A 14174-nucleotide genomic window follows, 5' to 3' on the forward strand; every position below is an offset into this window, starting at 1 on the left:
CCAGGGGCTAGTCCTAAATTTTCAGTTTCGTACTTTGCCCTGAACTGACAAATGTGCTTTAAGGAAAAGCAGTTCTAGAAACACAGTGGTACTTCCTCATTCTCTCTGGAGATCCCATCCTTTCCTGTTCTATTTTCAATCTCCTCCCTCTAGAGAGCTTTTATCCCTCAAGCACTTGAAAGTCTGTGGTAAATTTCATCTGCTTCCAAAGATTTTTGAATACTTCTTTAGCATCCAGCACCATCCGAAATTCAGCAAATATCTTGTGGTAAATTAAACTTCTTCTTTTTATTTATTTATTTATTATTATTTTTTTTAATAAATTTATTTATTTTAGTTGGGGGCTAATTAGGCCTATTGAGTCTAAAATGTTGTCGTTCTACTCTCCACAACCATTAGAACCTTTGCTGGTTTCTCTTTCGCCATCAGTCACTCTGCTTGGTGAAATGATGAGTTCTCAACCTCTGTTTACATAGGTAAATAAATTAATGAATAAAAAAAGAAAGAAAGAAGGAAAGAAAGACAGAAAGGAAGCAAAGTAGAAAGAAATTAAAAAAAAAAACAAGTTATGAATCCTAAACATATATCTTGTGCCAGGAATTTAATCCATGCAGTTCTGACTTTTATGATCTATTATATATTTAAATGTATACTTTTAAAAGCTATTCAACTTTTAGTTACCATCAACAGAAGTATTGGCCTACTTCAATCTACAACATTTCCCGTGAAACAAAACCCCCAGTTTTTACTTGGTGATTTTCTAAAGTATACTCTCAAAGCAAAATAATATGGATAGCATTCCTGTGTGAGTTCTACAGACTTGGGGCTCCTAAGATTCTCTGATCTAACATGCTATATACTGTAATATGTAAATAGAAGGTTTTTTTTTGCTTTAAATTTAACCCTAAGAAGACTACTTTATATTATAGCTTATCTAAAAGTGTTGCATTTCATCATTATTTTTAAACATCAGATGGTTCTACTTGAATATAAGATTAAGTTTCTAATATATTCCTTATGAGTGTTCTATAGAAAAACTTAAAAGAAAAATTTGAGTTTAGAAATTCATTCCAAAAATGTCACGAAACTGTTTAATTCTAGACAAATTTCCCTTTTTATACAAAGAGAAATATTACTAAAATTGAGGAGGATAATTTTATTATACACTATTTCGATTAATATATATATATATTAAGAAAATATGTATCTATTAACTCTTCCTAGGTCTATTACCTTCAATTTTATTTTATAATTTTGTGGTTCTACTATGCAAAATGGTGAGAGCTTGTTGAAATCATCTATGGTGTTTTTCTTGTCTGATATTAGCTGTGGGCTTGTCATATCCGGCCTTTACTATGTTGAGATATGTTCCTTCTATGCCTAAATTAAGGGTTTTTATTGTAAAAGTATATTAAATTTCATTGTCATTGTTTTAAGTGAGTTCAGTTAAATGAATCACTGGCAAAATTATAACTTCCAAGAATATAAATCTGACCTCTTGGCAATTAAAACCTCTTTGCCAGTTTGAAAGTTAGTCATATCCAACACTTTTGACTAAATACTACATAATTATACTTATCACTTTCTGAGGATTTTTATTATTCTATTCTCAATAATATATCATATATGCTGTTATCATCATTTTTCACTTCATGTTGAGGTACTCAACTTTTTATTAAAGTTCATTGCTTTATGAAATGAAGGCCATTACATGTAACATAGTCTATTCTATAAGTAACAATATGGGAAACACAAGTATGCTCTCATAAAAATTCAGAAATAGCAAAATCAAACTCGACAGACATTGTTAGATCAAAGCTGATCTAAATTTGGTTTAAACATAAGTAGTAGAGTAAAAGTGCACATTCATGAGATTCCCTTTAATGTGAAGAAAGTATAGAAAAATCCTTCTCTGGATATTGCCTCACAGGTGGAACTCAGGGCCCATGAGAACAGTCCAGAAGGGAATCAGAGGTATTGGACTAAGAATGCTGCCTGCCAGGTCAGTAAACACAGGCTGTCTGGACTTTGACCCACCACAGCTGCCCCAAGGTGAGCCCTGAGGGAATGCAAGATGGAAACAGGATGCAAACCATTAACCTATCAGACACTGCAGCAACCCTGCCAGGTTGCACCCTAAGGTGACTCAGGAAAAGCATAGGATACTGGCCCCAGAAAGCTGAAGTGCATAACACAGGAAAGATTTCCATCAGTCTTGACTTTTCATCTTTTCTTACATTGAAATAGAGAAGAAAATGGCAATGCACTCCAGTATTCTTGCCTGAAAAATGCTATGGACAGAGGAACCTGGTGAGTCATAGTCCAGGGTCTATGGGGTCACAAAAGAGTCAGACACAACTTAGATACTAAACAACAACAGTACACAGAAAAGCAGTAAATTCCTTAACTTGAGATGTCTGGTTTTCCTTAATCAACAGTATCTTTTGATGTTCCAACTACCTGGTCTTTGTTCCAAAAACTCCTCTCATTCTGACTCCTACCTTACCTCGTGGGGCCATCCCTCAGAGCAACCTGAAAGTTCTGTCTCTTCAGAGCTCTTGAAGAGCTCAGAAAATCCACCAAATAAAGCACAATTACATAATTCTCAACAGTTTAAATTCTTATATTGAAAAAGGCAAGGACTTTCTTTATTAAATGACTAATATGTCAGCTCAAGAGAGGGCTAGGTTCTAGTACCATAGTACATAGCAATACAAAAAGTACCACAGAGGGTTTCAGCAAAATACTGAATAACCAACAATAAAAGCAATATCCACAGTCAAAGAATAATAAGAATGAATCGAGTAAATGCCTTCCAAGTATGTAATAGTTTCTTCCAAAAGGGTAAAATTGTCTGTTCAATATAACATTTTTTTTTGGTGAAGTTTAGAAGTGTTAGATAAAAATATATGTCTTACCTGATTCCTCAAAGTCAATGTTGTAGGCTTTCCAGGTTTCAGTTATGCGAAGAAGATTCTCTTCCATGGCTTGAATGTCCATGGAAGGGCAATTGCATTCTGGGAACTTGGGGCCGCAATGACACCAGCAGTCATTGTCCTTGCAGATAAACTCTCCCTCTGAGTTGCAAGCAATATAGCTCAAAGCTGCTTGTACAAAACGCTCCTGAAGGTAGTCTGGAAGTAGGACTTGTAGCCCTTAAAGAGAAAACCAAAAAAGGAAATTCATTTTGATAAAGGCCAAAGTATAATACATAATTATGATATTCAGAAAATGTCAAAAATGTAGCATATAAAGTTATGGATTTATGCATATTTTAATATGATCATTAGAAAAATTATTGAATTCTGCAAAATTGCAAATGTTTATCATTTTTTTGACATATGCTAACTCCAAACACTGTTCAAGAATCTGTGAAATCTGCTATCCAAAAGTCTACAAGCAATAAATGCTGGAGAGAGTGTGGAGAAAAGGGAACCCTCTTACACTGTTGGTGGGAATGCAAACTAGTACAGCCACTATGGCGAACAGTGTGGAGAGTCCTTAAAAAACTGGGAATAGAACTGCCATATGACCCAGCAATCCCACTGCTGGGCATACACACTGAGGAAACCAGAATTGAAAGAGACGCGTGTACCCCAATGTTCATTGCAGCACTGTCTACAATAGCCAGGACATGGAAGCAACCTAGATGTCCATCAGCAGATGAATGGATAAGGAAACTGTGGTACATATACACAATGGAATATTACTCAGCCATTGGAAAGAATACATTTGAATCAATTCTATTGAGATGGATGAAACTGGAGCCCATTATACAGAGTGAAGTAAGCCAGAAAGAAAAACACCAATACAGTATACTAAATGGTTGGATGGCATAACCGACTCGATGGACATGGGTTTGGGTGGACTCTGGGAGTTGGTGATGGACAGAGAGGCCTGGCGTGCTGCAATTCATGGGGTAGCAGAGAGTCGGACACGACTGAGCGACTGAACTGAACTGAACTGAATGCATATATATGGAATTTGAAAGATGGTAACGATAACCCTATATGCGAGACAGAATAAGAGACACAGATGCATAGAACAGTCTTATGGACTCTGAGGGAGAAGGTGAAGGTGGGACGTTCTGGGAGAATAGTGTTGAAACATGTATATTATCATATGTGAAACAGAACACCATTCCAGGTTCAATGCATGAGACAAATGCTCAGGGCTGGGGCAATGGGATGACCCAGAGGGATGGGATGGGGGTTGAGGATGGGGAACACATGTAAACCCATGGCTGATTCATGTCCATGTATGGCAAAAACCACTACAATATTGTAAAGTAATTAGCCCCCAACTAAAATAAATAAATTTATTTAAAAAAAAAGAATCTGTGAAATCATAAGGTATTTAATATATCAGAATATCTGATTTTGTTTTTGAAATTGATTTGATTGGCTATTTGAATTTATTGATCAGAATATTTGATTATTTTTATGTAATGTAGATAGAACCTGCCTTTATATATTTTGAAATGAGATGTATGCATTTCTTTTCCACTTATTTTCAAATACTTTCAATATTTTTATTTTACCTTCAAACTACCAGCTCATCTCTACCTAGATGTTATTTGCAGCATTGGCAAAAGTGTTATGAAATGTTGCTGTCTCTCATGTCATTAAAACACATAACTTTATCTGAGTATGTTTTTCAAATGATCACTTCAACTGACTACAGGGAAGTCATCAGATAGACTGAGTTGTTTCACTGCTTATTCCTCGTCAGTCATAGTGATACTGTTTATTACTTTTCCACATGCAAATTAAGTAAAGTTGTTAATTCTTAAGAATATATCAAGAATAAAAATAAGGCTATCAAAAATATTTAGAAATCTCTACTAGTTTTACATATAAGCATTTGCTACAAAAATGTAATCAAAAGGGTAAATATTCAGTATAATCAGTAGGTAAAAATAGACATAAAAATAAAGGAAAATTTGTTCAATACCTCACAGCTATTTACCACAAAATTTGATTTTTACCACTTTTACATGCTTCCTTTCTAACAATAACAACAAAAAATTTTTTTTTGATACGCTCATTATCTACAAGGCTAATTTAACTAAAATCATGAATAACATTTAGGGGGAAAAGTCTATCTTGTAAAGATCTTGACAATTGCACTTATCTCATTCTTTCAGCAGAGAAGGCAATGGCACCCCACTCCAGTACTCTTGCCTGGAAAATCCCATGGATGGAGGAGCCTGGTAGGCTACAGTCCATGGGGTCGCTAGGAGTTGGACACGACTGAGCGACTTCACTTTCACTTTTCCCTTTCATGCACTGGGGAAGGAAATGGCAACCCACTACAGTATTCTTGCCTGGAGAATCCTAGGGATGGCGGAGCCTGGTGGGCTGCCGTCTATGGGATCGCACAGAGTCGGACACGACTGAAGCGACTTAGCAGCAGCAGCATTCTTTCAGACTAATTCTACCATAGATTGGCCAGGAAAAGTACTCAACACATACTTATTATTTTATTATTCATTTTTATTTCACCTCAAATAATTATTGAATGCTTTCCATTTGGAAGAGACTTTCTAGGGAAAGTACAATATGAAGATGACCAATTCTTGCCCTAAAGGCACTTGCAATATATTTAGTAGAAGAGGCTATATAATATATAATATTAGAAGTATACAATGATATTATACAATTGTACTTAAAAAGTACTAGAGTCTGGCTACATATATTTCACTAAGTAAGTAAGTAAGTGCCAGTTGCTCAGTTGTGCCTGACTCTGTGACCCCATAGACTTCAGCCCACCAGGTTCCTCTGTCCATGAGATTTTCCAGGCAAGAATACTGGAGTGGGTTGCCATTTCCTTCTCCAGGGGATCTTCTCAACCCAGAGATCGAACCCAGGTCTCCTGCACTGCAGGCAGATTCTTTACCAACTGAGCTACAAGGAAAGCCCCATTGGTAAAGCAACCACATTAGGTTCATAAGATAAATAAAACCTTTCCTTAAAAAGGTAGACTGGAACATTATTTGATACATGGATACTTTTCAACTTTAAGAGATTTGGAGGGTGCATGGGATAATACGTTAGCAATATCACACACAAATGAACTATGGAACATATTTTTTTAAATAGCAATTAGTAATATTGTTTTAATTCATTTGCACTATGAGAATGCAATGAGTGAGTTGCTTAGAAAAATAAATCCAGGGTAATGTTATTGGGGCTCTTATTTCAGGATAAGTACAGGGAATTAGTTCACTTGTATTTAAATGATGCTTAACCATGAAAGTACTCTGAGTGGTACTTTAATTTAGATGCAGAAGATATAAAGAAAAAAAATTAGTTTAGACAGAACACTAAAAATATCTAAACTAAGGAAAAAGTGATAAAAAGGCAATTTTTTTAGGAGACAGGAGAAGAGGAATGGGATCTACTAGACAGTAATTTATATGATGTAAGGCAGGTGAAATATGTCAAATGACTTGGAGGAGTAAAATGGTAAAGCTAGATATATTCTTAAATGTCTAGTCCTGTAGGTCATCAAATGACTGTATACTTCAGAAATATCTAATATCTGAAAATACTGATATTCAGTGTTAAAAACAGGCTAAGTTAGAGTCTATGTTAATGAGACTCAGAACTTTGGACTAGATATATGGAACCCACTGATTATCTCAATACAAAAAATTCAAAAATGAAAAGAAAATCAGAGAATTTATGTAACACTTAAAATGTCATAAACCAAGTAGTTACAGTATAATTATCAATCTGTAAAAATGATAGTGCCTTTGCAGAAACAGAAAAGGCTAGAAAAGTAATTTGAGAAGGAAAAATTGCTGGCAGAAAACAATAAGTTTAGCTTTAGACATGCAAGGATTTCTGTTGTATGTTATCTCTGTTTTACATCTATCTATTAGTCTAAAGAAAGGAAACTGATATTCTATAAAGTCATACTAAAAACAACAATTTTTTTGGAAAAGAAGTTTATAGTCAGACCACTCAAAACATTTTAACTTTACAACTAGATCATTAACGTAAACAATAATTAATACCTAGAGAGAAAACTTGGACTGCCTTAACAGACAGGCAACTCAGAGGGATTGAGGGCTGTCCTATAGACATTTTGTTAATGTACAGAAACAACAAAGTAAAAATACTGATGAAACCATTATTAGAGAAAATCTCCTTGATTATGAGACAAAGGTAAGGAAGCAGAGTTCTGAGCCTAGGGGATATTGTGAAAGTGAGCATGTGAGGCAGGACAAATGTTACAAACTGAAAACCCACTGAGTAAAATATAACCATGTCCAGTATTGGGGGACCAGTTTTTTTCAACCAAACTTTTCACTAGGAACAACTAGAAAATATAGAAGGCATATTAAAGTAATCTGTCTATACTACATAGTGCAGGGAACTATAGTCAATATCTTATAATGCAAAATAATCTAAAAAGTTTGTACAGAGAGATTCTTATACATATATACATACATATATATGTATGTATATATGTACGACACAAAATCACTTTGCTCTACACTTGAAACTAACATGACATTGTAAATAAACCATAATTAAACTTTTAAAAATCCGTTCAAAAGGATCCAAAGTCCAATAAAAGTGAGGATGTCTAGAACTACCATGACAAGAAAAGGATCCCTGAGGTGTGAACCACACAGCTTTTGTCTTAGACTTTTGTCCAGTTAGCAAATCAAAAATTGAAGTTTAGAGGCAGTCATGATAAAGATAGTAAATTCCTCCAGATTTGTTGGAATAGATAAGGGCTATTTACCCAAGCAATAATTAAACAAACAAAAATTAGATTTCAAAGGTCTAAAGCATACTTTCAAACAAGTCTATTAAAACGGATTGGAATGCTACTGGAAATAAAAGTAAACCTTCTCTGGAGAAAGAAAACATCAAGAATTTTAAATTAGTTTTGTAAAGCACAGCATCAAAATTTAATAAAAATAATGAGCATATAAATAAGAAAGATATAGTTTATCAAAAATGAACTATAAATTAATTTCAGTCACCTAATAGAGAATTAAAAAAAACACAGAAGACAATTTTGACAAAAAACTGGAAACTAAAAATTATAACCAAATGGAAATTCTGCAAATAAAATATACATACATATATACATACAAACACACACACACACACACACACACACACACACACACATAGGAGTTACCAAATAATAGATTTAATAGCAGACTAGTCACAGCTGAGGAGATAAACAGCAAACTGGTATATGTCATAAAAAAAATATTGAACACAGAATAATAAAATGGCAAATGGATATAAAGAACAGAAAACAGTAGAAAAGACATAGTTCAGTCACTCAGTTGTGTCCAACTCTTTGCCACCCCGTGGATTGCAGTACGCCAGGTCTCCCTGTCCATCAACTCCCAGAGTCCACTCAAACTCATGTCCATTGAGTTGGTGATGCCATTCAACCATTTCATCCTCTGCCATCCCATTCTCCTCCTGCCTTCTATCTTTCCCAGCATCAAGGTCTTTTCCAAGGAGTCAGTTCTTCATTTCAGGTAGCCAAAATATTGGAGTTTCTGCTTCAGCATCAGTCCTTCCAATGAATATTCAGGACTGATTTCTTTTAGGATGGGCTGGTTGGATCTCCTTGCAGTCCAAGGGACTCTCAAGAGTCTTCTACACCACAGTTCAAAAGCATTAATACTTCAGTGCTCAGCTTTCTTTATAGTCCAACTCATATCCACACATGACTACCGGAAAAACCATAGCTTTGACTAGACGGATCTTTGTTGGCAAAGTATTGTCTCCACTTTTTAATATGCTGTCTAGGTCGGTCATAACTTTTCTTCCAAGAGAAAAGACACATACATCATGACTAAAAGATCTAAAAACACAGTTAACTGAAACTTCATGATGAGATTAGAGAAAGAAAGAGGCAATATTTGGCGAATAAAAATTTAAGAAATGCAATAAATTCTTGAGAGATGAATAAAGCTCTAATTTGCATCACACAAAGATGAAGTCTAGCAAGACCGACAACTGTGAAAATGATCAGCTGACCAGAGATCTTCAGTGCTGTATAGCTCATGTCTCAATGGGCATGAGTTTGAGCAAGCTCTGGCAGATGGTGAAGGACAGGGAATCCCAGCATGCTGCAGTCCATGCAGTTGCAAAGAGTCAGACACAACTGAGTGACTAAACAAAAAATAGCTCATGTACTACCTAAAGGCATATGAAGAGTATGAAAAACTAAGGACTCCCTTGAATGTGATGAAGTTGGCATCTAAAATTTTTATCATACATTCAATAGATCAAAAGTAGGTAATCTCTTGTATTATAAATATCTTAAAATAAAAATATTACATTACATATCTGTATGTACTGATGGAATCTAATCCCAGTAATCCGGCATCAATATTCTCCTTTAAAAAGAACAAATGAGCAAACTGTATGTGTGCATGTATGTGTTGTTTGTGTGTGTGTGTTCTCTCCTTGAAGTCACCATTTCTTTTCACTGTCCTACAAATTTTTGTACTAATATATTACATTTTATTACTAAACATCTTTATTTAATCACAGTCATGTCTCTGCTATAAAAATCAATGATTGAAAATGTATACATGTTTTTTGAAAATTATAAATAATACAAAATTTTGTAGAATGAATTACATAAAATATAGTTTTCTAACAATGAAAATAATTTTAAAAATCACTATGATTTGAATTATTATAATTACTGATGATATACAATTAAATAGTTATATGTATTACAAGTATTGATAAATAACTTTTAAAGACAAATGTTATCTGTTCCTTGAAAACTCATGATTTAATGAATTGATAGAGCTTTGTTAATTAGTGTGGGTTTTTTCGAGAAATATAAATTAATATGAATTATTTCAAAATAAATTATTTGCGTTCTTTTAATTTTTATATATCTAAGCTCTAAGAACCCTGGAAAAGGAAATGGCAACCCACTCCAGTATTCTTGCCTGGAGAATACCATGGACAGAGAAGACTGGCGAGCTATATCATGGGGTTGCAAGAGTTGGACATGACTTAGTGACTAAACCACCATCAAGTCTAAGAAAATGTGTTCCAACATATCAATAGATAAAAAATAGGAAACAGGATAGTTTTTTTAGCAATATAATTAAACTTTCATTATAAGCAAAAAATAATTGCTTAGTGCTCCATCTTTTATTATCTATTTGATAACACAGTCTTGTGCCAATTTTGCTGAAATAAAACATTAGGAACCAGCTGATGTAGAAAAGTATGTTACCTAATCACATGGATCACTCACTTTCTGGGAATTTTACCAAAAAGCCACTACCAAAATTTAATAACTTTGAATTACTTCTGTTACCCTTTCATGCAAATGTACCTTGTTTGATATGTTAAATTCTTAAGTGGGTTGAAAAATGGGAATATCATTCATTTCAGTATGTATTTGCTAATACTTCCTATGAATTACATTTTTCACATGTATTAAATGTATTTTCATCAATAATTTGGAGTCGTAGATATGGATCTTTCAATTAAAATAAAATAAAGTATCTGCTCTGTAACCTGATTGGCAAAGCCAGACAGACAAGCAGATAAATCCAGCTTATTTGCTGCCAGGAAACATTTGATTTCATTTATTTTCAGTCAAAATCAATGTGTTAATGTGTAATGCATTTCTCTGACATCTCATTTATGAATGTCAATTCTAATATAGATAGTTAAGTCATGGAATTCATTTTGAATTTTTTGCCTAATGCTGTACCTCAGTAATTCTTATTGATGCTTTCTTTGCTCTGATAAAATTCTACTTCAGGAACAATTCTTTTTCTTCTATAAGACCAGAGCTTCAGAAGAATAAGGTCAATAATAGAGCTGAACTCACTATCTCCAAATGGACCAAACACTGATTCCAGTGCTTCACCTCATGCTTGCAAGTAAAACACAAGCTCTCTCTCTCGCTCTCTCTCTCTCTCTCTCTCACACACATACACACACATCATCCATACCTATGCACATCTATCCATAAAACCAGCTAACTATGAAAGACACAAAGATCCATAGTAGTACTTTAATAAAAGATTCTTCTGAAACACCAGTTTTTGCAATTGCCACATATAGTGACCCAGGGTTTTATAAATACTTTTCAAAGAGATGTATCATGGTAACATTCTGGAATTGGTGAATGTTTTGCATTCCTTTTCTTTCTTTTTAGTGGAGAAAGGCTACTATTTTTTATTATATATTATATATATATTTAATATATATTAAAGGTGAGACTGAATAGGTGAATCAACATGATACTTGTAAGTACACATGAAATTTAAGAAAGAAAGAATACGTGGGATATTGAGGGTCTTGATATTGATTTTCACAGTATTATCTTTGCAAGGGATTTTGTGCATTGTGGTACAAATATAGTTGTAACAAACAACTGAAAATATAGTCCTAGCAAACAGTAAAAGGTGGAAGAGATGCAGATTTCTGCCTTACGTAAATAAAAAATAGTTACACAAAAGGCACATGTTGCTTCATTTATTCCTTGCGTTGATTTTTTTTCCAAAGCTGATAGGAGACAGAAGTTTTGTGTTTAAAATATTATATTCTTAATACTGAACACAGTGATTCACAAAGAGTAAAAATCAATAGTATTAATTCACAAAGATAAAAATCAATAGTGTTAATAAATAAAATTGAATCAATTGAAACAAACATATCTGATATAAAAATTCTTTGTTTTTCTCTAGTAAAATTAATACTCTGATGGAAAGTCAATACATTTTAAAAAAGGGTGAATAGTAGAGAATTATAGTTAATAGTGAGAGATTGTACTTTTATTTAAATTAGAGAAAATATTTCAATAACTTTAAAGCTAAAATTGACAATAATAACTTGGATCACACTTAGAGTTTAAAATTTTAAGCACTTTCTGTGTGACTTTGTACAATTTAAATTGAATGAAATCTATTTATTACTTAAGGTAAATTTAAATAACCTGATGCCTTTATAGTTTTAGATGGAAAAATTGAGGAAAAATTTCATAAATTTCTAAAACATTTAAACATTGTTATGTAAAACTGAATAATGCAAATATAGCTCTAACTTAAGCAATTTAAGAAGGTAGACTAGAGAAGAACCACTCAAAATTACCCCTTTGATCAGTGAATTTAATTTAGATTATGTGTCATCAAAAAGGCATTTTTGAACTTATTCAGCTAGTACATGTTTAAAAATGTGGATACATAACCTTTCCCTGTCTGTATGAATGAGTGATATATACAAGCTTAAACATTTAGGGGATAAAATATATCTGTTAAAATTATGGTTTTAAAAAGTCCTCTATTGAATTATTTCACAAAGTGTAGTAATAGAAAGAAGACGATAAATTATTACCATTATCACAGAATCTATCTTTATAAAAGAAATAATGCAAGTATAAATATTTTGTTAATATACTCTTAAATATATATCTATTTGTCAGAAGAGAAAGGCAGCCTTAACTATCATATTAAGTTATGCTTAAAATGTCAAATTTTCACATTCCAGTATGCATAAATATGGTTACAATTTTTATCAGAATCTATGAGGAAAAAGGGCTTCCCTTGTGGCTCAGCTGGTAAAGAATCCGCCTGCAAGGCAGGAGACCTGGGTTCGATCCCTGGGTTGGGAAGATCCCCTGGAAAAGGGAAAGGTTACCCACTCCAGTATTCTGGCCTGGAGAATTCCATGGACTGTACAGTCCTTGGGGTTGCAAAGAGTCCAACACAACTGAGCAACTTCCACTTTCACTTTCATGAGGAAAAGTTAAAGCTCAAGGAAAGCTAAGGAAAACTGCTACTTATTGACACAATGATTACTGTGTGGAGCAAAAATATTATCACAATACATTTTCAGTTGTTATCATTATTTAATTTAAAAAGTAAAATGAATTTTGACATTCTCTTCATCTGGTCTAGAATGTTTATATCAGTTAAAGATTAGGAGCCTTTATAAGAATTTTAAAAGCCTAGTACTGAACACACAGCTTATTAAAAAAAAAAAATAAGAAGAAAGAAATCACAACTGGGTAACTGTCATTCAGGCTCGTAGAGAATTAATGAAATTTCACCTACATACCTTGCAACTGAATCTTATTCTCAGGACTCTGAACCAGAACAGAACTGACAGAATCTAGGTTGTCATAGTTACTGCAGCCAAGAGGACCCGTCCGTGTTTCTGTTACCTGAAGAACAAAACATCAGCTTTATTATATGTACCAGATCTTACCATGTTCTTTCCATTCAATCTATTAATAGTTGTCACACACACATACATCGGACAGTAAACATCACTAAAAGGTCTAGGACCTGATACACATCAACAGTACACCTAAGCAGAAAGAAGACAAATGATGCCTTTATCTTCAATTCCATTTCCTTCCCTTTGGCCACGCATCAATCATCAGAGAAAATAATGGAAGCCCTCTTTAGTCAACATCACTCATAAAAGGTTACTGAATTTACCAAGACCAAATTTACCAAGATATGACAGAGCATGCTCCTTTAGGTAGACAGCAAGTTTTGCCTCACATGAGACCTTCTTCTTATTTGTTCATCTCTCATCAATAAATCAAAGCCATCTTCCAGGCTACTGTCTAAAGACTGATTTTATTATTTCATTTTTCTACTTAAAAATCTACAATTTCCTACTCTATTATGCTGGTATCAATATTTAAACTCTTCTGCTTGGCCTCCATCTGCCCCACTTCTCCCAGCAGGTGGGCAATCTTGCCATCCAGTTGGACTTTGTTAATTCTCTGCCTTTGCTTATACAACATCCTTCACCTTATCCCACATTTCTCCTTTTAGATAAATTGATTTTTTTTTTTTTATCCTCAAGATTGACCTTGTGTTCAAACACCTACACAAAGTAGTCCCTAATGATTCCCACTTGTATTACTTCACCATTTCTATAAAGTTATGGTATGCAGAGTCCAGCCTTAGCACTTAATTATGGAATCACATATTATAGAGTGATATTTTTCCCCCATGGGTACTGTGGGATGAATAGTATCAGATGAGATGTTTAAGTGATTATATCAGGCTGGAAATTTATCCTGAGGATATTAAAAAAAAACATATTTTAAAGCAGAGGAGTATTATAATCATTTTGGGGTTTTAAAAAGATGCTCTCAACAACCAGAAAGTTTTCCAAAACATTGTTGAT

At 33.7% G+C, this 14174-nt stretch overlaps 1 protein-coding gene across 2 annotated transcripts in view; it reads right to left on the reverse strand.

The window, feature by feature from the left end:
* Positions 1-14174, reverse strand: part of BRINP3 (BMP/retinoic acid inducible neural specific 3) — a 445180-nt gene that overhangs the window by 152576 nt on the left and 278430 nt on the right. For both annotated transcript variants that reach the window (XM_081485193.1, XM_081485194.1), the window contains 2 exons: positions 13086-13191; positions 2919-3155 (listed from right to left, as the gene is read on the reverse strand). In XM_081485193.1, coding sequence (XP_081341319.1) covers positions 2919-3155; positions 13086-13191 — 343 coding nt within the window. The remainder of the gene's footprint in view (positions 1-2918; positions 3156-13085; positions 13192-14174) is intronic.

The sequence above is a fragment of the Giraffa tippelskirchi genome, chromosome 5, assembly GCF_054371585.1.
Source record: "Giraffa tippelskirchi isolate mGirTip1 chromosome 5, T2T-mGirTip1v1.2.pri, whole genome shotgun sequence".
In the NCBI taxonomy this organism is placed as follows: Eukaryota; Metazoa; Chordata; class Mammalia; order Artiodactyla; family Giraffidae; genus Giraffa; species Giraffa tippelskirchi.